The 26,372-nt window shown below is 46.0% G+C and overlaps 1 protein-coding gene across 1 annotated transcript in view; it reads right to left on the reverse strand.

The window, feature by feature from the left end:
- LOC112630984 (supervillin-like) overlaps nt 1-26,372 on the reverse strand; it is a 37,147-nt gene that overhangs the window by 10,377 nt on the left and 398 nt on the right. Inside the window, 13 exon segments of the mRNA XM_025395510.1 lie at nt 1,798-1,953; nt 4,425-4,916; nt 7,002-7,278; nt 8,032-8,176; nt 11,448-11,623; nt 13,170-13,315; nt 13,444-13,591; nt 14,198-14,334; nt 15,680-15,835; nt 18,082-18,254; nt 20,448-20,625; nt 22,227-22,313; nt 22,400-22,489. Coding sequence (XP_025251295.1) covers nt 1,798-1,953; nt 4,425-4,916; nt 7,002-7,278; nt 8,032-8,176; nt 11,448-11,623; nt 13,170-13,315; nt 13,444-13,591; nt 14,198-14,334; nt 15,680-15,835; nt 18,082-18,254; nt 20,448-20,625; nt 22,227-22,313; nt 22,400-22,489 — 2,361 coding nt within the window.

The following is a 26,372-nucleotide window of genomic DNA, read 5'->3' on the forward strand; positions in this document are numbered from 1 at the left end:
AACCAGGGGCAAAGAGGCAAACAGAAACCCAGGACACCCCAGCCCTTTGAAAGTTCAACTGGGAGAAGCCTCTAGGCAGAGAAAGGTGGCGTCAAGGAGTTAGTCTCTTTCATTCCTCGTCCTCCAGGTCCTCCTCCCTTTGCCCCAGCTCAAGCTCCTGGCCCTTCTGGATACTGGCAGGACTGTGCTAAGAGTGGAAGGGATAATGCATGTGCCACTCAAGGGGCTGTTAGCACCATGTATCTCCAAAGAGCACAATCAACACTGCAGCACACATCTCACGGCAGACAGGTCAGAGGCGTTCCTGCCCTGCGCGCGACTGCTTAGCAGTGAGGTGAGCTCATGGTTCTCTTACAGAGAAATGGGCTTTAAACATCAAAACTGTGGCCAGGAGTGGTGGCTCATGCTGGTAATCCCAGTGCTTTGGGAGGCTGAGGAGGAAGGACTGCTTGAGCCCAGAGGTTGAAGACCAGCCTGGGCAACATGATGAGACCCTATCTCTACAAAAAGAAAAAAAAAAAATTAGCCCGGTATGGTGGTGCATGCATGTAGTCTCAGCTACTCAGGAAGCTAAGGAGGGAGGATCGCTTGAGCCCAGGAGTTGGAGGCTGCAGTGAGCCATGATTGCACCACTGCACTCCAGCCTGGATGACAGAGTGAGACCTTGCCTCTAAAAAATATAAAATGAAATCAAAATCAAAATTGTTCTACTGCCTTTTCCTCCTCACTTTTTCTCCTCCTCAAATTGTCAGCCTGACTCTTACTCCACGGGGCAAAACGCCTCTCACTGTTGCTGGTCGGCTCACCGTGTGTCCTTTCCCAGCATGCATTTCAGGATTCTGTGAAAGCCACACTTTGAAAGCCCAGTGGAGGTTGATAACCCGCCCTGAGCCCCAGGATGAAGGGCGTGGGCACAGCCTCTCTTTCTGATGGCTAAGATTTTCCAAGCATGACATGTGCACTGGTCAAACTTTCAGTGGTGCCCTGGGCTCTCAGTGCAAGGTGAGGTCCCTGGCTGCAGCTCCAGGCTCTTGTAATGTGAGAAGCAACAAACACAAACTGAGAGGCAGCTGACCTTGGCTTCATTGGAGGGCAGGCGGGAGGGGCTGTCAAGCCCAGTCTCTTGTGACTTTCCCAACCAGAATGAGGGCACAGAGCCCTCACCTTGGGATCAGAAGACCTGGGCTGGAGTCTTGCCTCTGCTGTGGAGACTTGGTATGGCAGACCCCGTTCACTGGCTAATGTAGCTGATACCTCAACACTCTTCTCCCCTGCCATTTGCTTTCCCAGGCTCCCTTGCAGCTGGGGTGGCCATGTGACATGCTCTGGCCAATGGGATATAAGCAGAAGTCTGCTGGGGATTTCTGGGAAAACGTCTTTTTTATCTGATTAGAGAGACAGAGATGTGGCTATTAAGTTCCCTTTTTTCCGCCACCTTTCTTTCTCTTTCTGTCTTGAATGCAAACATGATGGCTGGAGCAATGGCAGTCGACCAGTGACCATGCAGCAACAAGACTGAGAGCAAGGCTGGGAGAAGAGCAGAGACGCCAGGCCTGCCACTGTGGTGCTCAACCTGTTCTTAGCTGACGCCTTTGGGTGGGTTAAGTAACTGAGCCTCGTTTCTTATGCTATAATGTGTGGCTGATTTCACCCTCCTTCCTTTTGGTGTAGGGGTGAGGATAAGCATATGTTCTGGGTGTGCAGAAGCACATGGAAGGTGTGTCTTCTGCTGCTTAGCAGCAGAAGTGTGTCATAGCTGCTTAGCAGTGTGTCATAGCTGCCGCCTGCAAGCGGTACCCGACTGGGGCACGCTGTACAGATCTTCCTGCAGGAAGGGCATGGAACTGACCACAGACGGGGCTCGGGCAGGGTACACAAACTCCGTGGCCGCGAAATCCCCAGAGGAGCTGCTGAGGATGAACAGGCGGGGTGCGAAGTTAAAACTTCCAGGATCTTTGAAAGAAAAGAGAACAAAGCTAAAGATACCATATGAATTAAAGTAAATTCCAGATGAAGAATGAATGTAAAATATGAAATAATTCAAAGCATTGTGGAAACAGGTAGAATTTATCTGAGCTTCGAGGTGTAGAAGACCTGTTAAATTGTAATAGTAAAAACTGGCCAGGTGCAGTGGCTCATGCCTGTAATCCCACCACTTTGGGAGGTCAAGGTGGGCTGATCATTTGAGGTCAGGAGTTTGAGACCAGCCCGGCCAACATGGTGAAACCCGTCTCTGCTAAAAATACAAAAATTAGCTGGGCATGGTGGCACATGCCTGTAATCCCAGCTATTCAAGAGGCTGAGAATCACTTGAACCCAGGAGGTGGAGGCTGCAGTGAGCCAAGATCGGGCCACTGCACTCCAGCTTGGGCAACAGAGTGAGACTCTGTAACAAAACAAACAAACAAGCAAACAAACAAAAAAGACTGGAGTCTCTGCTTCTATATCACCTCAATTTTTCCTAGCTTCAATCCCATTTCCAACATTACAACTGTATTGGGGTTTGAAAGGAAGAAGAAAATTCATTTAAGTTCCTAAAAGTTCAGGGGTCATATTTATTTGATTTTTTCAGCCATTTCTTTGGTAAAGTATCTGTAACATAGGTTCCATAAATGAGTCTAATAATTTCTTAAAGTATTTTCACTAAAAATGGCCTTTCCTACTATCCACTATAGATCTGAACTGGCTAAGTTTGTATGTTTTCGAGAGGGCAAAATAAAATAGGAACCATCAATGACCACATTATAAATACCTAAAATTAATTTGGAAGCCACTCAACTGAAATTTCTGCTAACTTAGCAAAAAATTTTGCCTTTGATTAGCAATTTTATTCCTCAAAGTAGTGAAAATGTGTTGCACCAACTAGATTACTGGGGAAAGAAAGGCATGTTTCAAATAGAGCATAACAGTTTATAAAGACCTAGACATTTTTAGCACTCAAATACATTGTGTAAATACACATTTACACTTAAATAACCAATATCATGTCCTAACATTCTAAATAGACTTGACCGTATATATCCAAAATACAATTGTATCTCTTTTTAAAAGTATTTTTATTTTAGAGACAGGGTTTTGCTCTGCTGCTCGGGCTGGAGTGTAGTGGTATAACCATAGCTCACTGTAGCCTTGAACTCCTGGGCTCAAGGGATCCTCCTGGCTCAGCCTCCCAAAGCCCTGGGACTACAGGCAGATGCCACTGTACTGGGCTGATTTCTTTATTTTTTGTACAGATGAGGTTTTACTATGCTGCCCAGAGTAGTCTTGAACACCTGGCCTTAAGTGATCCTCCCACCTCAGCTTCCCAAAACTCAGTGGTTACAGGTGCAAGCCTAGACTTCTATTTCTTTAAAGATATTTTACAAAATGGGCATTTCACTAATTTTCGTTAAGAGTTTTTCTTCACGTATTGAAATGTAGTCCTATATACAAATTCATTTTTCATATGTGTATTCATTTTTAATTTTAGCAATGTAAAGATTCAATTTTTAGTGGGAAGAACTTATGGGGCTATTCTTTTCCTTTTCTTTTTCTTTTTCTTTTTTCTTTTTTGTATTTTTAGTAGAGATGGGGTTTCACCGTGTTAGCCAGGATGGTCTCGATTTCCTGACCTCTTGATCCGGAGCCATTCTTTTCACAGCCTTGATCAGTTGCCTAATTTAAAGTGTAATACAAAAATTAACGGGCGTGGTGGCAGGCGCCTGTAATCCCAGCTACTCGGGAGGCCAAGGCAGGGAGAATTGCTTGAACCCAGGAGACAGAGGTTGCAGTGAGCCAAGGTTGCGCCACTGCACTCCAGCCTGGGCAACAGAGAGAGACTCTGTCTCAAAATAAATAAATAGGGCCTGGTGCGATGGCTCATGCCTGTAATCCCAGCACTTTGGGAGGCTGAGGCAGATGGATCACGAGGTCAGGAGATTGAGACCATCCTAGCTAACACGGTGAAATCCTGCTTCTCTAAAAATACAAAAAATTAGCCGGGCGTGGTGGCGGATGCTTATAGTCCCAGCTGCTTGGGAGGCTGAGGCAGGAGAATGGTGTGAACCTGGCAGACGGAGCTTGCAGTGAGCTGAGATCACGCCACTGCCCTCCAGCCTGGGTGACAGAGCGAGAGCGAGACTCTGTCTCTAAGTAAGTAAGTAAATAAATAAATAAATAAATAAATAAATAGATAAATAGATAAATAAAGTGTGGACATGTTATGCCATCAAAGCAGTTTCAAGAATAAGTTTGGTACCAGTAGTGCTATTTGGGAATAACAGAAAACAGAGGTGTGAAGACTGCTTATGGTTAAGTATCCTTGCCCCAGAGCCACCTATTTATAGAAATTAAACCCCTATCATGCCCTGGAGGAGCCTGGCTCAGCATCCCTGGGCACCTCGAGCAGCTGTCCCCTGACCCTGCTGGAGTGCGAGCAACCCTACCCTGCAGGCGCTGGGCCAGGACACTGACCGCAGCAGGACGGCCAGCATCGGCCAAGCGGAGGCTGTACCACCTGTGCAGCTGCTGCTTTTTGCTGACCCTCTCCCAGAAGTGCTCCCTGAGCTCTGACTCGGTCCTGTGTGCAGGTGTGCTGACCCTCTCCCAGCAGTGCTCCCTGAGCTCTGACTCGGTCCTGTGTGCAGGTGTGCTGACCCTCTCCCAGAAGTGCTCCCTGAACTCTGACTCCGTCCTATTTGCAGGTGTGCTGACCCTCTCCCAGAAGTGCTCCCTGAGCTCTGACTCGGTCCTATTTGCAGGTGTGCTGACCCTCTCCCAGAAGTGCTCCCTGAGCTCTGACTCAGTCCTATTTGCAGGTGTGCTGACCCTCTCCCAGCAGTGCTCCCTGAGCTGACTCCGTCCTATTTGCAGGTGTGCTGACCCTCTCCCAGAAGTGCTCCCTGAGCTCTGACTCGGTCCTGTTTGCAGGTGTGGCTCTTGTGGGCACAAGTGATAGAGGAGCTAGATGAGTGTCACCAAGGGGCCAGAGCTTCCGCGTTGGCTACAGAGTGACTGCAAGTGCCATTGGGCTGTGCTTCTGCTGCTGGAGGGATGGTCTGGAATCTGAACACTCTCTGCTCTATCCTAATTCTCCAAAGCTGGACTTTTACAAAGTTGTAAGTCTGCTAGAAAGAAAGAAAGAAAGAAAGAAAGAAAGAAAGAAAGAAAGAAAGAAAGAAAGAAAGAAAGAAAGACGGGGGCAGGGAGGCAGGGAGGGAGGGAGGGAAGGAAGGAAGGGAAAGGAAAGAAAGAAAAAGAAAGAAGGAAAGAAAGAAGAAAGAAAGAGAAATAAAGAAAGGAGAGAGAGAGGAGGGAGGGAGGGAGAAAGAGACAGAGGGAGAGAGGGAGGGAGGGAGAGAAGGAGGGAGGGAAGAAAGGAAGAAAAGAAGGAAAGAAACGAAGAAAGACAGTGCGTGCCTAGGCAACATAGTGAGACCCTGTCAAGGAAGGGAAAGGGAGGGGAGGGGAGTGTGAGGGAAGGGAGCCCCTCCCACTGGGGGTCCTTGTCTGACACCCCACTACTCCCTGGAAGGAGAAGCTGGAGCTGCTTGAGCCCTGGAAGATCCCATTCCTGCTGTTTAAGAAGCTCCTGAAGTTTGATGTGTTCAGCGGCCCAACTTCAAGCCACCTTGCCGCTGGTTCAACCCTGACCTGCTCCACAGTCTGGTGACTGGGCTCTTCGGCCCGTCCTTGTAACCAAATTCATGGCTCCCCACATCCTGTGCTGGAGCCCCACTCTGACTCCCTGCCTGCAGAGCGAGTTAACAGCACAGCTGGGTTTGAAAAGAGGCAGGCCTGGGTGTGAGTGTCCGGCTCTGCTCCCTGCTAGCTGTGTGGCTTCAGGCAGGTTCCCTGATCTTATGGTCCTGGTCCTCATCTGAGAAATTAGCATCACAACAGAACAAGTCTCAGGGAGCTCAGGAGGCACTCAGCTAGAGGCAGGATAAAGCCCCCCGCATCGTGGCCTGAGGGGGCAGGGGGACCTCTGGGCCACAGCCGGCTCTACACAGCACACAGCCCCACTGGCTGTGCTCAGTGAGACCCGCCTGCTGGGTGTTCCTGCACTTGCTTTACATCATGGATAACTGTCTTGGAGACAGGATCTGAAATAGTTACTTGGTCCCTACAAAAACTGTCTCCCATAGAGTAGGTGCTCAGGAAATGGTGTCAGTTGATGAACAGATGCATTTTATATAAACCAGGAAAGAAATCACGTGGTTCTGAGCCTGCAGTTTTCTGAAGCAAACAGCTGCCTGTGCTTCCTGTGGCCCCGGGGGCAGGTGCACCTGCACAGCAAGGGGGCTGTAAAGAGGCGAAAAAACTCTCTTCTGAGTTGAAATCACAGACCTGTGACCTGCATGCTAAATGGGAAGGGGTGAGGAGCGCTGTGGGAAAGGCTCCTGCTTGGCAAGGAAAGGGGTGAGTTCTCCAGAGCATCCAGGCGAGTGTTTTGCAATGCGGTATGTCACCATCAGGAACCGAGGAGAGTTTAGACTCTGCATTTACTACACCAGACCCACAAAGCACCATCCGTGCTCTCAGTCTCAGGAGAAACAGACTCTTTCACTTTTCAAATCAATCTTCCGTGCGTGTATTTACTATAATGTTACAGCCCATTTGGTTCCAGCTTTAAATCACGAAGATATGCTGTACTTAACGACTTTAATTGAAGCAGCACACAGCCACATGGGAAATATCATTGAGAGGCCAATCATCTCTTTCCCAGAAAAGCTCTGGGGACAGGGGCAGGGGAGAGAGAGAGGGAGCCGAGAAGACTTGATGTGCAAGTTCAATTTCTACAGGTGAACACCAGCGGCCTTGGCAATGCTAGGTTGTTAGGAATTCGGCCTTACTTCTTTTCGTCTCTGTTATTTACTAGGTGGCTCTCAAAGGCACATGACTGCAGTGCCCCACTGCACACACCCAGAAGAGAGCACAACAGGGCTCATGGGGAAGCTGGCTCCTGCAGGGCTGCTGGGCCGACCTCTTTCAGCTGGAAGAAACCATGAGCATTCACTAACCTGCTGTGCTCACCATGAACTGCCACTTGACCACATAGGCATCCCCCTCGTGGAACTGCCCAATACTCTGTTTGGGGAGCCTGCTATAGTCGAATTCTAGGATGTGCCAGACATCCACGGAGACGCTAGTGATCTCAAACTGCCTCCTGTCATGTCCTTCCACCAGGCCACAGCCACGGCCAACGTTCACCCGGTCCAGGATGGTGCCTGCTGTCGTCTGGGGCATGGACACCATCTGTGTCACATCGTACGGCTTGACATCAGCCCTGGGGTCTTCCTATAGGGGAACATGAAGACATCGGTTCAGTTGCCTGTTTCCACAGCCATTCCTTGTCACACTCATTGCTGCTTCAGCTGTTCCTGGGATAGCATAAAAATACAGCTTCCATCCTCTATCTCATCCTCGGATGTTTAACTGCAGTCAGGGAAAGGCTGCATTTCCAGAAAGACTCTGGGAGGTCTGAACACCCATTGCCACAACAGCGCATGGATGCCCGAGAACAGGTGCAAACCAGACTCTTCACCTCCCGGAGTCAGATTAGAATTGGAGGCCTGTCTGCTGTTCTACCAGTGAATCCTGGGAAGGCTTCCTAGCTTTAAGGGTGTGTGTGTGTGTGTGTGTGTGTGTGTCCATGGTTTTTTTTTTAATTAAAAAAGTATTTTAGTTGACACATGATTATGGGTATGATTTGATGTGTTGATACACACATCTGTTTTATGGGGAAGGGGGTGTGGGAAGGAGATGGGAGAGGGAGGATAGGGAGATGTTGGCCAAAGGTTACAAAATGACAACCAGAGAGGAGGAATGAGCTCTGGTTTTCTCCTGCACAGTGGGGTGACTGTTTTCCAATACTGTATTGCATATTTCAAAAGAGTTAGAAGAGAAGATTTGAATGTTCTCACCACAAAGAAATGATACATCTGAGGTGATGACCACACGAACTATCCTGATTTGATCATTTTACATCAAGGCCACTTTTGTTGGGACCCGAACCAAGCACTGAGGTTTGAGACTTGGTCACTGGAATACCTTGTGCTGGGCAAGTTCCCTGGGGTTCTTCTCATTCTCTCTCTTCAGTTCTGTCCAATCCAGAAACTTCTCTTTGAACAAAATTGTTGCATTGTGTTCAGTAAGTCTCCCAAATAGCGCCCAGTCGGGCCGCCCCTGTCCTTTTCTGCAGGGTGGGGGTGGGGGTTGGGAGAACAGACAGGAAAAGAACCAAGATTAAGCCAAGCTTAAACAAAGGAATCTAAAACACATGCGGCTACTGGAAAAAATCTCAAAGCACGTAAGTGGTGTATAGAACAAATGGTTTATTTTCCTGCATGTTACCCAATAATGACATTTTGTTATTTTAGTCTGAAGTCTTGCAAAGCTTTGTGTCCATGGAGTTTTTGATGTGCCTAAATGTGACATGAACCATGTCAGGACTAGACTTTTCTTACAATCTAGCAAGTCTTTTTTTTTTTTTTTTTTTGAGATAAGGTCTTGCTCTGTTGCCCAGGTTGAAGTGCAATTGCACAATCACAGTTCCCTGCAGCGTCGAACTCCTGGGCTGCAGTGATCCTCCTGCTTCAGCCTTGCAAACAGTTGGAACTGCAGATGTGTGCCACCATGCTTGGCTGATTTTTAAATAGAGACCAGGTCTCATTATGTTGCCCAGGCTGTCTTGCACTTCTGGCTTCAAGCGATCCTCCCACCTCAGCCTCCCAAAGTGCTGGGACTACAGGTGTGGGCCACTGTGCCTGGCCACATTCTAGCAAATTCTTGTCTTTGGAATGCCCTCGGGGTGGCATGCTGGGTGGAGATTTTGGCAATGGCAGGAGCTGCGGGCAAACCTCACTTGTCATCTACTCTATGCCACCCAGTCACCTGCAAATGCTCACCAAGTTTCCCTCCAATTAATTAATAGATGTAGGGAAGAGGTAGCTCCCCTCCCCACAATTCTCTACTATTTTATTTCACGTTACAGCAAAGCTCTCCAGAGTACGGAGATTCTCCTGTCACTAAAATGAACACACTTTCATTTTCTTGAAGTGCCCTTTTGTACACTTATTTCTAGGCGACTGGCCAGGGCAGCAGACGAGGAGAGCACAGAGAAATAGGAAAGAAAATGGCACAGCCCCAACTGGAGGTCTTGTGTGGGCTTGAGATTTCAGAATTTGCGCTGTCCCCAAGAACACAGGTAATTTAGAAAAAGGTAGAGCTGAGGGCTGGGTGTGGTAGCTTATGCCTGTAATCCCAGCAGTTTGGGAGGCCGAGGAGGGTGAATCACCTGAGGTCAGGAGTTCAAGACCAGCCTGGCCAACACAGTGAAACCCTGTCTCTACTAATAATAAAAAATTAGCCAGGCGTGGTGGTGGGTGCCTGTAATCCCAGCTACTCGGGTGGCTGAGGCAAGAGAATCGCTTAAACCCGGGAGGTGGAGGTTGCAGTGAGCCAAGATAGCACCATTGCATTCCAGCCTGGGCGACAAGAGTGAGACTCTGTCTCAAAAAAATAAATTAATTAATTAAAAATTTAAAAAAAGAAAGAAAAAGAAATAAAAGAAAAGAGAAGGTAGAGAAGATACGCTTGCTGTGGAGGGCGTAGCCCTGGAATAATATGCATGATCTCATCCCTCCACATCCATCTTCGGTTGTGAATCCAGCCCAGGATGCAGCCATCCCTTAGAGCAACCCGCCCTGCTGCCCGTGCCCTGCTGTGCTACTGCCTCAGTGGCTTCCTGCTTGGTCAAGACCACAGCTGCTGATGTCACAGCTGAGGCACATCAAAAAGGCTGCCTGATTCAAAGAAAGCTGCCGGATAAATCATAGAACACAGACACTTCCACCTCGTGCTCTTGTGGGACTTTGGGAACCAAACATAAGCACCTATGGAAAATGCACACGGTCTTGAAAGGCTGTGGTCTTTATCAGAAAATATCTGAATGCCTGTCTCTTATGTCAGTCCTACTCTGCAGGCTTGCTAAGACGATGATTGAAAGGGTTCTTGGTTTCTGCTTTAGAATCTGTCGTTTACGTTTTGAAGCGTCGTGAGCAAGCCACGTGGCAGATTGCAGGGTGAGGGGGACGAACCTGGGCCAGGAGCCAGGTGTGTTTCTCTCCCCGCTTCCCTGACTTACAGCTGGAACTGGGCTCAGTGGTTTCAGCCTCGTTTGCTAAGAAGGGCTGGGTGTGTAATCCTGGCTGCATCTTAAAATCCCCGGGAGCTTTTGAGACATATTGACACGTACGCTCTAACTCACATGAATGGAAAACACATCTCTGGGGCTGGGCTGAGCAAACGCATCTTTTTAAAGGCCCCTCAGGTGATTCTGTCTCAGAGATGTTGAAAACCAGTGGGTTAGGAGCTCCGCCATCTACTTCCAGATCTGTGATTATGCCATTATTAAATACAGTTGGCCATCACACAGATTTTATGCTTTAGCCTGGTTTTCTTTCCTTTGCTATACCAAATAAAATCTTTGGAGCTGTAGTTCCAGTCCTTAAAACAACGGTTGTTACCATACTGATGTTAAACATTAGTACATTTGCTTAACAAGGATTTTAAAACTTCTTACCACATTGACATAATTTTAATGATTTCTATAATAATTAATAAGGAAATCAATAATTGGATTTTAAAGCAGGAACCTAGGCAGGAAAGTTGAAATTCATATACCAGTTCAATGGAAAACATTAAAATGCAGTTGTGTGATGCCCAATATTCTACGCTGTTTGGTGGTTCATCGGTTTCAATCTATTGTAATCGCACACACAGTTAAAAAACCTACCTTTTTTTGGTCTGATAGTTGAAAGAACAACAGCAATCCTTTGCATGTAAGAATTCTTTTTTTCATAATCATAATTTCAGAGTTTGTACATATTCTAATGAATTGCCAAAATGACTTTAAAGAGTCCAGTACAGGCAGGGAATATTAAAATTGCAATCATAATTTTAATACCATCTTCTCCCCCTCTTCCCTTCCCAAAGGTATAAAGACATAAACATCGTCTGCTGCCAAATAAATCCTGGAATTTGAGGGTGATGCTGGGAAGGTATGAAATTAGAAGGAGGCAGGTTGCTTTTGCACTTTCAGATCAATGGCTGAATTCCAGACCCGGGAAGCCTTTCAGATCTGCATGCATTTGTTTCAACAATTGCTGTTCGTCTGCCACAGCAGCACCTGGGACGCCGCAGGGGAACTGGCAGCTTTTCTTGCTCACTTCAAGAAATCAACTGTAACAAACCTCTTCCAGAAGACTACAGCATCCATATTTCCACAATAGTTAGATAAAAGTTAAAGAACGGTTCCTTTTGTGACTATTCACAGTCCGCTGCATATAACCGTTTATGAAAACTGAACCCTATAAAGAGCGAGAGTAGAGGACTGTGGTGAGAACGGAGGGATCGAAGGGAATCAGCTCGCTCGGGGAGCCGTCCCCAGGCGGTGGCAGGAGTACCTGGGGATAAGCGGATTGCATTCTCCAGGATCCAGGGGATTGATGTCACAGTTCTCATAGTCAAAGGTTCCATTCCATAAGTGCTTTGCCAGCTGAAATGCTATTTTTCGTTGTGCTAATGTGACTTCTTTCCCATGCCATACGTAAACTTCACTACCAAAATCGAACACCAGTACCTGGGAGAAATGGCACAAAAGAATTTGTTAACTTCAAGAACGTGCAACAGTTGAATCAGGTGCAACAGGGTCTCTGTTGACAGCGACTCAAATGGAGGAAGACAGAAATCCCAATGGGGCAACCAATGCAGACACAAAAACGCCAGGAGATCTCAGCTGGCACTGCCCCGCCAAGCCAGCCTCTGCCCTGGGGGCATGATTCCTCCTCCCAGTGTCCTAAGTGGCCAAGATAATGTTCTCTCCTCTGAACTCTCAAACTGCTTACAACTTGTGATTCACAAGAGTTCTTTAGGTACATCATCCTGTCGACTTCCTCCCTCTCTCCCCGATTCCTCCCCCTCTCATGTGCTCATTCATTAATATATACACAGAGGCCACTTCATATATGCCAGGCACTCGTGGTCTAATGGTGTCTTCTCTCCTGTACACAATTCCAAGATCCTTAAGGGCAGGGATTAGATCATAGTAATACATACAGGAGGGATTGATTAGTAAGTGTTTGCTGAATGAATACATGAATGTAATGCTATTTCTTATTTTCACAGTTTGTTTTACTCTTTCTCTTAGAATGATTTTTCCCTTCACTTCCAGCAATTCAAATTTGCTTAACTCTAAACTCGGCTCAATTTCACTTTCTATTGAAAATTATTCCTGATGATTTCTTTTTCTGTGACTTTTCCTCCATGTAAATGCCCATACATATCACACAGTCAACCTTGCTCCAGATTACATTCCTTTTAATACTCTTCCACCCAATAAAACTTAAGGGCCTGTGTGTCTTCCACTTTCTCAACACTTAGTATACTTAATGGTACTGGAAATATATGTAATTAATAAATATTTACTGGTGTGATAGGACAAAAACAGCATATTAATTGAAAAATCCATAAATTATATATATATGCATCTATTATTCCTCAAACTTAAGGACTGAAAAATATTCTAGTTAATGTTTATACAAAATGTAAGAGATAGGGCTAATATTTACATTTTGCCTATGATGCTTTCAATGATCCATGCCACCTTTGAACAATATTCTGGATTCCATATTAGCATTTAAGATGTCAGTAATGGGTTGAAATAACAAATATTCTGGCTGGGCACAGTGGCTCACACCTGTCATCCCAGCACTTTGAAAGGCTGAGGCGGGTGGATCACGAGGTCAGGAGATCGAGCCCATCCTGGCCAACATAGTGAAACCCTGTCTCTACCAAAAATACAAAAATTAGCCGGGCGTGGTGGCAGGCGCCTGTAGTCCCAACTACTCAGGAGGCTGAGGCAGGAGAATCGCTTGAAGCAGGGAGGCGGAGGTTGCAGTGAGCCGAAATCTCGCCACTGCACTCCAGCCTGGCAACAGAACAAGACTGTGTCTCAGAAAAAAAAAGAAAGAAAGAAAGAAAATCTTTTAAAAAACTGTAAATGTTCTACAATGGGTACTGACACTGGCTAACCTTTATTGGGCACTTACTCTCTAATTTATTGGGCAGCTTGTGCTGAGTGCTTTCAATGTGCTTTCTCATTGAAGGGCAGAGCCCATGGGCTGTACCTCTTTGGGTTGCAGAAGGGAGCACTTTGGAATTTCCCCCCAGTAGTTGTTATCAGGAACAAATTTGTCATCCATGAGACGGTAAATGCAGTTAGTTTCTATTATGGCTGCTTCATAGAGTTCATCTTCTTTTGGGTCTCCAGCAGCTTGGGGATAAGAACAACAGGAGGGCATCACATTTTACATTGCAAAATAGCTGGTTCAGAAGAATGAGCTAAGGGAGAAGAAAGCAGATTCAAGTCTTGTCAATCTCTGAAGTGCAATAAAGTCTTACACTGGTAACTGGTTTGGCCACCCAGAAGCTTCCAGAAGTCTTTGGCTGCATGAGTGTGTATGTTAATTCCTTCTTCGATGGTTTAGATATAAGTAGCTCTACAATCAAGCTTCCTCTTTGTCTGAATTAAAGCTGCAAGTTCTGAGGCCTAAGAAAAGAAAGGAATACAATTACCTGGGCAGAAAAGCCCTTGGCTAGACAGAGTGGCACATGTCAAAACCAGAGGGAGAAACAGTGTGTGCCTGCAAGGAAAGCCTTGTGATCATGCGTGTGGGTGGATGCTGGTTAATGGGTATTTTCAATGACCTCAAGAAAATGTAACTGAAAGACCAGGGAGTATCAATTCTTTAGAGCAACAGTTCTCCATCTTCAATAGGTCACATGTGATGCTTTTAAAAAACATCATTCTTTGGGCTTTACCCCATGACAGTCTCATTCACTAGGTCTATGGCAGAACTTCACAGCTACCTGAGATGAAGGACTTTAAAGGGGGCCACTTCCTTTTTTACACAGGAGTAAGAAGGAACCCAGCACCTAAACACTTGGGTGTAGGTCATAGTCCTAAAACACTCCATTTAAACACGTAATGAAGGCTTGTTTGAGAGACATTCAGGACAAGAAATCCTACCTATCCCTTCCCATTTGAATGCAACACCTGGCATTTGAGAAGCTTTGTGACTGACGCCAGGAAGAACACTCCACTGGTGTGTAAAGGAGAGGTTAGCTAAAGCATTTTTATTTTGCAGGTACCAACCTTTGCCTTTTCTATGACGTTTGCAAACTCTCCTACCCACAGGAAGCAGCAGTGGGGAGAGAGCAGGAGGAAGCAGTCCCCACTGTTGAGCGCTGAAGCTCGAGGTTCCACCAGCCTGGTCTGCACGTGTCTTCTTCCTGAACACAAGGCAGACAATCACCGTCTTTCCAGACAGAACGGGGACAGGACGCACCCACATTGGAAGCATCTCTGCTGCAGACACTTTCACTTCTAAAGAGTCTTGTCTGCTAATAAGAGTGCCCATGGCCCAGGGTGGCAGCAGGGGGATTTAGAAAGGGCATCATGATGGCACTAGCGGCTGCTTGTGTGGTTCGTGCTTTCCCAAATGTCACCCGCTTCTCAGGACCATTATCAGTGTCACGTGTGTGGGTTAATGAGGGCTCCCCCTTCCAGGGAGATGAGCTCACAGGCTCCTCTTCCCTCCTTCACTCTTCTCCGGGGGCCTTTCTCTCCCCTGGCCACCTCCTGCACCCAATTACATCTGTGGCCCAGGCAAGGGAAGCCACGCCTTCAGGAAGGGTCAGATCTTCCCCTAGGGAGTTTCCACTATGAACCCTAGGGGCCTCTCAACAGGAAGGATGGAGCCACCACCTTCTGTGGCTTTCAACACCTTCTCCTAAATATTTGTTGATTTTGAGCTTTCCACAATTACACTGATCGTGTAGTCTCTGGGTTAGGACTCAGGACAGAGATCGGTTATTTGAGCTTGTCACTGGTCTTTTGAAACACACACAATAGGACAGCTGTCATGCAGAAAGACGTGGGAAGCCCCCCCGGAGGGAGAGGCTATTTCCTCCATTCACACCTGGAAGATTCATCTATACAGTGGCCGCCAGGAGGCAGCCGAGTCTCCCTCCTCATGGCCCAGAGCCCCCCTGGTTTGTCTTTGGAATCTCCCTGGCTAGTCTTTGGAATCTCCCTGGCTAGTCTTTGGAATCTCCCTGGCTACGGACAGGAAGGGCACTGGAGTGCAAGGCAGGTGGGCTTCATCTGCATCCACCTTTCCTTGATTCCTTCCCCAAGCTGTGTCTTCCTCCCTGGGTCTGTACTGACTCGGGGAGGACTGGGCAGGGAGCAGAGAGCCCCTCTGATGACGCAGGGCACCTCTGGTAACTGCATGGATGTTTGGCCACCACGTGGGGCATGGGGCACCAGGAGCAAAAGCTGGGATTCCGGAGTGGGGGGACCTGGGTTCGAATCCAGCTCTGCCACCCAGTAGCTGCCGGGATCCCAGACACATTTCTGCCTCTGGAAGCCATGATGGGCAGAATACTTCCTATGTCATGGGATTGGGGGAAGCTTAAGAGACAGGAGGTTGCATAGCAAGGAACACACAGTAGGTTCTCAAAAAGCGTGCGTTCCTTTCCCGGCACAGGCGATGAATTACACAGTCAGGAATCTTTATGTGACCAGACAGAAACCACGGGCCCTGAGTCACCGTGCCAGGCTGCTCTGAAATACTTTTAATCTGCAACAGCATCAGCCTCTTGTAGGGCACAGCGCTGTTGTTGGAGTTCTGTTCCGTCAGGTTGACGCTCCGCAGGCTGACGCTGCTGAAGTTTTCTTTACTGGCTAAACCCGCCAGGGTGACTTCTAAGAAGCCGGAGTTGGAAGACACTGGGTGGGTTGAATAAGGAAAGACAACGCAGGAGGTTCAGTTACAGTGACAATATTTGCAGTCAGAAAATATTCATAACTGACTCAACACCTTTGCCTTTTCAAGTTAATCCTGAAAGGGAAAACATAATCAAGTTTGATTAAATGTGCAATTCAGTGCTTAACCACCGGTTAAGAATTAAATACAGCATTGAAAATATAAACTGCTTGTTGACAAGTGTCACACCGCGCTGTGCAGAGGGACAGGAATTGAGTGATGATGTGGACCAGCCACTTTAGTACAAAACCAGGAGCCGGATTCACTTGTTGCAATTCCACTGGAAGTTGTTATAAATCCTAACAACTTTTAGATGCCCGAATGTACAGATGCCAGATGACTGTTAGACAGTTTTCACCAAAACCCTTTATATGTTAAAAAAAAAAAAAAAAAAAAAAAGTAGGCACTCTGTAAGGGATGATTAGGTTCTAATCTTTTGCTGAAGCAAAGTGATCAACTAGACGTTATCTTGAGATCTACTGCTCTCAGAGTTAAGATAGTTAAGATTGTATTTATAAGATGCTGGGTTTTCAGTGCAAACATCTATGGGTCAGTCAGTCATCACTAATCCAACCCCTGAACCCCCCAAAACTGCAAGCACAGGAAATGCATGTAAGATTTGTGCTAACAAATCTTTATTTCTCCAACTTATTGTTTTTAAAAATGTATATGCTGGAGAGATATTCAGAACATTTTTTACTGGGATTATGTTTGGAGAAATATGACAATATTTGTCAATTAATTGTGGTGTTGTGATTTTGAAATATGCCTTTTTTTTTTTTTTTTAAGAAACAATCTGACTCTGTCACCAGCCTGGAGTGCAGTGCTGTGATTACAGGTTACTACAGCCTTGACTTCCCGGGCTCAAGTGATCCTCCTGCCTCTGCCTCTTGAAGTGCTGGCATTACAGGTGTGAGCCACCACACCCAGCCTGAAATACACTTTCTTAGTAAACTAGTTATAATGAAAAGACTCAACCACTTCATCTAAATACTATATTTCTAAGAAAAACATGAGGAAATAGGTTTATGTTATGGGAAAACGAAAATTATAGCAAGATTATTCCACAAATCAGGATTATGCATGCTATCACCTCAAACCAAGAAAATCACTGTTTCAGAATGATGGAACCCCACATTAATGGGCAGATGAGAACAGTGTGGCTCAGCCTACAGCGGGAGTGAGAGCCTGGAGCCCATCTCCTCGCCTCCATTCATTGCCCCCAGCCAGCTCCCTCCAGCCCACATCCCAATTCTGAGAAGCTCAGGGTCCTACCAAGAACAATTTGAAAAGCACTGGCGTATGTGTTAGTTAATAATATAAAAATCTAGGATTAGAGGCTGGGCATGGTGGCTCACACCTGTAATCCCAGCACTTTGGGAGGCCGAGACAGCTGGATCACGAGGTCAAGATATCGAGACCATCCTGGCCAACATGGTGAAACCCCAACTCTACTAAAAATACAAAAATTAGCTGGGCGAGGTGGCGTGCGCCTGTAGTCCCAGCTACTCGGGAGGCTGAGGCAGGAGAATTGCTTTAACCTGGGAGGCAGAGGTTGCAGAGAGCCGAGATTGCACCACTGCACTCCAGCCTAGGCAACAGAGCAAGACTCTGTTTAAAAAAAAAAAAAAAAATCTAGGATTAGAAACCGCAGTGATTTGAGGTGTTTTACTGTAAGAGATCAAATGACTTGCTCTTGAATAACATTAAATGGAGAATGATTGTGTTCAGGATCTATAGAGCTGAAAATGGCTGAATTACCATACTCAGAAATATCCATCTCTTCTAACTTCCAGAAAGAAAACTCAACAAAACAGGATAATTTGTAACCAGGCACGGTGGCTCGTGCCGGTAATCCCAGCACTTTGGGAGATCAAGGTGGGAGGATTGTTTGAGGCCAGCGAGTTTGAGATGAGCCTGGGAAACAGGATGAGACCCCAGTCTCTTAAAAACAAAAACAAAAACCGAACCCCAGGATAATCTGAATTAACCAGTTGAACAGGTGATACACACTGTGAGAATTTCCATGAAAAATCTTGAAAGTCTAGGTAAGCGTGCACATGTACGTGCAAACTTACTCCTTTTTACTTCATGAGGGTCTTCTGAGCACCATTATTGGCCTTCACAAGGCAGAAAACCAAGCAATGAGTAAATCTTCGGAAAAAACCATTCCCAAGCACAGAAGCAGGGTGGGGGTTCAAATACTCACTCTTTTCTACTTTCATCTGCTTTGACTCCATGAAGGCGACGTTTAATCTCTGCTCGGTGTATTCCTGAAGGAGATCTTCTCTTGCCGCCAGCATTTTCAAGGGATTTTTGGAGGCCTGAACCCGGCGCTTGGGCCTAACTGCGCGCTTGTGCTCGGCCACGGAAGACGTCAATCTGCGGATGGAAGCAGAGCCGCGGTCCCAGTCTGCGACACCGCACCGGGATGACGTGTGGGTCTTGGACTACACAGGGTATTTCCTGATTTTGTTATGAGTCTTGCAACTCCTCCTCCCACCACCACTTCCCTGACATGGAGTCGCAGAATCTTGGAGATGGAAGAGGGATGAAAGCCCACTGAGTTCAAATCTCAGCCACGCCCGGACGCCCCTACTTAGTCATGCCCCTTGGTCTCTGCCTGGAAGGGTGTGGAGTACTTCCGGGCAGCTCATGGCTCTGCTAGACAGCTCTGGGGGTTAGAAAGCTCTTCCCTCTCCTTACGGCGCCCATGCACGTGTCCTAATTCTCGCTTTGGAATCATACACCCATGTCTACTTGTCTGTCTCCCGCAAGCCCTTCGGGAATTTGCAGACCACGGCTCCTTGATGTAATCCTCTTCGCTCCGACTAAACTTTCTCCCTGTGCAATAGCTTTCGGTCCCCTTACTGTCTCTCCATGACTAACTTTCACTCAACTCACTGCCCCCCTCTGAAAAATAACCACTTTTTGGAAGAATATCTGAAATAAAATGGGCCCGCAACCATCTGTGACCACCCCACATTCTCACAACTCTGGGGTGGAAAACCAGACTCGGGGAGGTGAGCAGACCGAGCGAAGCGATCTCCCAACAGACTCCCGCTGCCGCTCTCCACCTCCAGCTGCGCGGGCCTCTGTGCCCCAAAGGCCCCTTTACGTACCATGTTGTCATATGTGTGTGTCAACATACATACATGTTTAAATTATGATATACAACTATTTAAACAGTGACATTGGGTGGGTGGAAGATTGCGAAGTGGTTAAATAGCTATGTATGCAAATACCCAAAATACTATTTTGAGGTGGAAAATGGCAAAGGGTTCATTTTTTAAGGTAGGAAATTAAAATATGCAAATTGAAACAAATTGAACAAACTTAAACATGCAAAAAATATCTCGAGAGCAGTTTAAATATATGATAATGGAAGAGATTGTCACTCTGACAATTTCGCAGGAAAGACCCGATGGGCGTGGTGGACTGCTGTGGGTGGAGCCTGTCCAGCGTGTCCTCCTCTGCTTCTGTAATAGCATCTGGATTTTCCTTTGGGGAAACCACCTCCCTGCGCCCCCACCGTGGCTCTAGTGGAGACCCAGAGACCCGCCTTTAGCCAGTCAGCATCTTCCATCCCATTGGCCACAGTGACTGGTTTAGGGATGGACACGGGACTCCAGTTGAAGCCAAGAAAATCAAACCTGGAAATTCTGCTGGGACTACTGGGAAGAGAAGCTACCTGTGCTGGGCTGGCCAGGGAGGCAGCCTTGTGACTCCAGAGCTGGGGTGTCCATCTGCCGCCAGGCCACTGCCTGATGGAGAGTGAGGCCAGCCCAAAGCCAAGACAGACTGTGTTCTGAGGGGCCGCTAGAACCCGAGGCCACATCCACACTTTTCAGCGAGTGAGCCGGTCAACCCCTCGGCACTGTTCAGCGAATGAGCTGGTAAACCCCTCCGCACTGTTCAGCCAGTGAGCCAGTAAACCCCTCTCATTTTTCTTTTTGGTTGAAGTCGGTTTGAATTGGGATGTTTTTCTGGCACTTGAAATTGATGGACTCCTAATACTATAATCACTTTTCCTAGTTGGTTTAGTCATGTTCCCGTGGGAAGAGAAACCCTTAGTCATCACTGAGAAAACCCGCAGATCTATTGATTTTGTAAATGATTGGAAGCTAAGTAACATGCCTTACTGATTTTTTAGTGAGCTGTACTAATTTGAGCCCATCTCATCCAAATATTTTGCAAAGTTATGAGTAAGAATTAAATACGTCAAATGAAAGACAGGCGTTGAACTCTGCTAAGTGATGTAAACCTAAAAACTGCAAAACAGTATTCAAGTTATGTGAAAAATCCATTGACACTTTCTTTATGGCACAGGACAAGCACCTGTGGTGCACGGGTCTGCCTGCCTGCACTTCTGGTCTGCTGTCTGCATGTTTTATCTGCTGCCAGGCTCCGTGCCCCTGGCTCCTGCAACAGCGTGCCCTGGCTCTAGAATACTAAGGCCCCTGTGATGGAGTTAGAAGAAGGAGGTCACATGGGGAAAGAGCCTGGTGGATATGCTGTGTGTAGGCGAAGGAAGCCCTTCTCAGTGGAGGAAAGACGCAGACCCAAATAACTCACTTGGGTGCATAAGGATCGAAAATGACATCGAAGTCCTCGTCCAGCTCCACAGGACTTGTGGGCATATTATAATCCACGCTGCGGTAAAATTTGGCAAAGGTTTCATCATCATCTGGCTTCATCACCTCCTCCACAGATTTGCCGGTGACAGTGAGCACCGTTTCTTGCATCCCGCTTACTATCAACAAACAAGCAAATGACGTTAAGAGTTTTATAAAAACAAGGACTCCAATTATGCCTCACAATAGTTTGAAGATTCTATTTCCTCCTAAGTTCCCGGAGTGGAGGAAACACGGTTGTGATATACAGAGTCCTGTGGTTGCTTCCCAGACCCTTACTTAATCTCTGACGTAAGGACTTCCCACCTGAACAAATCTTCTGCAGTAACATGGTGGGAGAGAGGGAGGCTGACCTTACTGCACACACCAGCCCACTGAACGCTTCTGAACCTGCACTGGCTTCTGCTGAGGGTGGATGAACCAGCCTTGGCCTCATTCTACATCAAGGGTCAGCAAACTTCTTCTGAAAAGGACCAGCCAGTAAACATTTTAGGCTTTGCATGGGGAGGGGCGACAAGGGGCCTGTGTTGCAAGTACTCAGTTCTGCTGTTATAATGCAAAAGCTCACATTGGCATGAATGTGTCTCAATAAAACTTTATTTACAAAAACAGGTTTGGGCATGGTGGCTCAGGCTTATAGTGTCAGCACTTCAGGAGAGCAAGGTAGGGGAATTGCTTGAGCCCAGGAATTCAAGACCAGCCTGAGCAACATAGTGGGACCCCATCTCTACAAAAACAGAAAAAGTAAAAAAATTAGCCAGGCTTGGTGGTGAACACCCATAGTTGGAGCTACTCAGGAGGCTGAGGTGGGAGGATTGCTTGAGCCCAGGAGTTCAAGGCTGCAGTGAGCTATGATGGACCACTGAACTCTAGCATGGGTGGCAGAGCAAGACACTGTCTCTAAAAAACAAACAAAACAAACAAAAACAAAAAACAAAAGCAGGTGGGCAGCTGGATTTGGCAATGGCCATTGCTTGCTAACCCATGGCTACATCACTGTTTCACATTTGTAATAAATGCTTTGCTGATTGGCATTCCTTGCTTAGCTAGTTTAGTGATTATATTATACTTTCATATTTCTGTTCAGTGGTGGTTTTATTATTTTCAACCTTTTAGTGGTCACTGTCAATAGGAGGGGCTCCCAGTGCCTAGTATTTGGTAAGTTTCCTGGATTGGACATTTTAATCAAGAGATAAAAGGCAATTTCTGCATATTGCTTTTATTTTGTGTATTTCGTTGACTTTTATATTGAAATATTTATTTCAATATTCATTTGCCATAATTTTCTTTTAGAAATCATTTGTGATTATAAGACATGACGTCAGCTTTTACCTTATTGGAAACTGATAACATACAATTTAAAGTTCACCAGGCCCAAGATCATGTTGATTTGGCTGACATATAATAATCTGCTTTCAGAGTTATAAGCAAAATCACTCAGTTCACAATTCCGATTGGATGGCATCCCAAGAGTTTAGATTCAAGAGCAAATGTGTTATTGGGGCCCCCAATTTAGTACATTATCAAGTGAATCAGGGGTTGATAGTCTAATCAGTCTTGACCAAAACTTCATTTTTTGAAGATAACAACAAAGATAATGATTACAGTATGACTTAGTAAAGCCATAATGGAAAGAAAACAATTTAGCTGAGGAAGAAAAGCAACCAGAATTTGGATTTAGGGATTCTGAGAGCAAAGCCTTCTGGCTTCTGGTAGGTACCTTTGCTATTCAGCCTTCTCAGAAAGGTTTCCAGCCTGTCCAACTTCAGGTCCGATTCCAACTGCATATCTGGTCTGGCTTTGATATCTAGGCGAGCAGAAACTGTCAGTGAGACCGCATTACTGAGGCCTCTTCTGCTCAGGCTTGGCGTGGCCGGGGCCTTAGTGACTTACCTTCCAGGGGTTTGGAAACGGGTGTGGTGCCTCTTGTTTTACTGCAAATGGGTGAGGCTACTGGGGTTATGGCAGTGGGTGACGCCAAACCTGCAGAACACACAGACGAGCTACTGAGCATCTCAAAGTCACTTCTGGAAATGTCCGGAACCCTGATGGATCTCTGTGAGTCCCAGGGTAGACGGCACAACATATAAGAATGTACACACATGCAGGCACACACACACACACACTTCACAGGTATGGCGACTGTGGGACAACCAACTGCAAATGTAGACAGGATTTTATTATTTCCAAGGATCGTAGTGGCTGACAAGCTGATATTCCAAAATGAATGCTGAAGACGTGGGAAAACATATTCGTGACATGTAAACTTGGGCAAATGCAGCTGTGAGTTCTGAGGCCCTCTGGGGGTGGCGGGGGCAGCTGAGAGTGCACTGGTGCCATCTGCAGAATGAACTGTGTCACACTCGCCAGCAAGTGACCCTCAGCACTGAAGCTCTCCTCCAGGCTGAAGGGAGAGAGGGACAGTGGCCTTGGGGACATTACACAGACAGTAACCCAAGGAGGGCCAACCTTTCAGAAGAAACCACAGACCAGGGCAGGTCTGGACTGACTGTGCGTGTTGGAAGGTCCTGTCCATCTCCCATGTGGGCGGAAACAGGAAATGCTTTTCCTTGTATATTTACTGAGAAGCAGGTTGGGGAATCTTTAGAAGGGCAAGTGGTGAGAGACATACGAAAGGGAAAGGGAGGAATTCCAGCATGAAGAAAGTATCCAGCTGGAAGAAGAAAACTTAGTAAAGAGAAGGATGAGTATCGCTTCCCTAACCTAAGTGGAAGGCATTGGAAAGAAAACTAGTGCATTTACAAAAACCAAAATGAGATGTGAATGTTCTCTGCACTCATTTGTAATAAATGTGAAATCCTTAGATGACATTGCCACTTAGATGACAATGCATCCCTGGACGAACAACATCCAGAGAATATGCCAATCACTATCGCAAGGAAAACCAAATGAATGATTCTGCTCCTTCCTCCTGTGAATGGGAGAAGTATTACAGCATAAAAATTTAATAAAAAATACCATTAAATGGTTTAAAACTCAAGTTTTAGGTAACATCCTAGAAGTACTTCTCATTTTATACATATATTTGATTGATGATATCAATAAAAGTTTTAAAATTTGTTTCAATTGCCAGAACTACAAAGGGTTTATATCCATGAGAAAGTAAACTTTGTTGAAAGATGATAAAGATAAATAAAATCTGGTATCACAGGGTGGGGAGGGAAACCATCACTCACTAGAAGGATGCTTAAGAGACATCAGAGGAGTTCATTAGCACAGAAGCCGTTAACTCCGCAGCTAATAATAAACAGGGCTGACTCTGACGGCTGGTTTCCAAAGCAACGGGAGAAATCCCTCCCTGTCCCGGCGGGTGCCAGGCAAACCCCGCTGCCATGGCTCCCCCTGCTGGCGGTTCAGGCAGTGGCACTATCCAAAAGAGCTAGAGATAAGGATCCTTAGGCAATGAATGGCTCAGGGCATAGAGATGCAAATTACAAAACGTTAAAACAAAGATCCTCCATAGCTCTTTTCGATGAATTCTAGGTACAACAACCAGTCACCTACTCTCTTCGGGAACACTGTCACATCTCGCTTACTCCAGGTGTGGCTGGAGTACTTGGCTTCCAGAAGAAACCTAGAATACCACAGGAACCTTGTGGAGTGCTGTTACACAGAATTGAGGAATAGAAAAAAGGGAGAAAGTCCTAAGGAGACTAGCAGGAGAAGAGAGGTTTCTGGGGTGAGAGAATGAAGGTCAGGCCCCGGATGCCTCCTGGCAACGCACTGAGAAGTGGTCACTCCTGGTTGCCTGATGTTCCCAGGAGGTAGGAACCCAGGCTGTTGTGTAAGGGGTTATTTTATTCTGCAGTGAATGTAAATCGGATGCCTTATCACTACAAATCAAAAAGAGCTAATGACTCAAGTGAGACATATAACCCAGGAGGTGATGGCAAATATTAGAAATATAAGAAACAGTTTTTTCATTAATTATAAAGCATAAGAAGATAATTTCCTGAGTGAGCCATATAGCACCTGTTAAATCAAGTTCCCTGATATATTCAGGAAAATATGAAAGCGAACTCATTCACAGAGAAATGGGAACTGTTCCTTCTCCAAACCTGCATAAGAGCCAATCTATATCCTCTTATGTCAATGCGGACAAGGGCAGTGGAATTTGGTAGTAAGAACTCACTTACAAATAAATTAGGATTTTTAAGATGGAAGAGGAAAAAAGAAACCAAAGCAGAAAGTCTTCAAGATAAAAGTCTGGGCTAGAAGTTGGAAAATCTGAGGTCTAATTCAAGTTCTCAGCTCCAGTTCTACTTAGTCACTCTGCGCCTAAGGAGGTACTTCTGTTAAAGAAGGGTTGGGGGTCATGTTAAAGGAGTTTAAACATGAGTATCCAGTTCTGTGATCTGATGCAGAAAATTGGCAAATAATTTAATGTGAGAGTAAACTATCTTCTCTTATCTTTTCACAATTCCAAGATGAGGTTGAAGAGATCTGCTGGAAGGGATTTCCTGCTAAGATTTGAGTTAGTTACAATTCAGGGATTTCCCCTCCTTTCCTTCTGCAGACATTTATTATGTACCTATAATGAATTAGGTCCTATTCATGAAAGTGTGGTTCTCTGAAGGTTTTGAGAAAAAGGAAAGCTAAGCCTATAAAGCTGATGACGAGATGTTAAGATGAAGTGAATGTGAAAATGTTTACCACTAAGTTGGGAAATCTGCTTTTAAATAATAGCTTAGAAAATGATGGTATGTGCATATAGGTGACAAAGGGACCCCAAATTTTAATATTTTCCTGCAGGATAGGAAATAAAGCCCCAAACACTCCTATGAAGACTCAAAGCTCTCAGGTGACTTTACTAAGCATTTCATATGTAAGTCAGTTTCATACATGTTTGAATACAGGCACCAAATCAGTTCCAAGAGCTCAGCAGCAGAGGACTGCAGCAGGGATGCCCCACTGCCTTGGAACTGAGGACACCTTTTAGACACTTATTAAAGCATATACGGAATTGGCTTGGTCAGTCAGATAAATCAGGTTTCATGGAGAAGGACCTAGGAATTAACCTAAAAGGAAGAGGGGATAAACTTCTTTACTGTGAAAGGCTGACTTAGGGTATGTGGTTGCCGGGTCACAAGGAAATGGAAATGATTTAAAAGTAATTCTGGGAAAGGACCAATATTTGCTAGCAGATTTGAATTGCTTTTGAAACCTACAATTGCACTCAATTCCAAAGGGGTAAGTTTTGAGACTGTGACAAATTGAAATATGCATTTACATTGAAGATGACATTATTTATGAAGAAAAGATACTCAGTAGGACTATCTCACAGACCCTACCCAAAAAACATGTACAGGACATCAGTAAGTTTAAAACTTTTAAAGAAGGCTGAGCATGGTGTCTCATGCCTGTAATCCCAGCTACTTGGGAGACTGAGGCGGAAGGATCACTTGAGCCCAGGAGTTTGAGACCAGCCTGGGCAACACAGTGACACTCCATTTCTACATAAAAAGTTTTAAAGTCCAGGCGCGGTGGCTCACGCCTGTAATCCCAGCACTTTGGGGAGCTGAGGTGGGTGGATCACAAGGTCAGGAGTTCAAGACCAGCCTGGCCAATATGGTGAAATCTCGCCTACTAAAAATACAAAAATTAGCCGGGTATGGAGGCGGGCACCTGTAATCCCAGCTACTCAGGAGGCTGAGGCCGAGAATTGCTTGAACCCAGGAGGTGGAGGTTGCAGTAAGCTGTGATCATGCCACTGCACTCCAGCCTGGGCGACAGAGTGAGATTCCATCTCAAAAAAAAAAAAAAAAAAAAAAAGTTTTAAAAAGCCAGGCATGGTGTTGCACACCTATAGTCCCAGCAATTAGAGAGGCTGACGCGGGAAGATTGA

Source organism: Theropithecus gelada, chromosome 9 (assembly GCF_003255815.1).
Source record: "Theropithecus gelada isolate Dixy chromosome 9, Tgel_1.0, whole genome shotgun sequence".
NCBI classification, from domain to species: domain Eukaryota; kingdom Metazoa; phylum Chordata; class Mammalia; order Primates; family Cercopithecidae; genus Theropithecus; species Theropithecus gelada.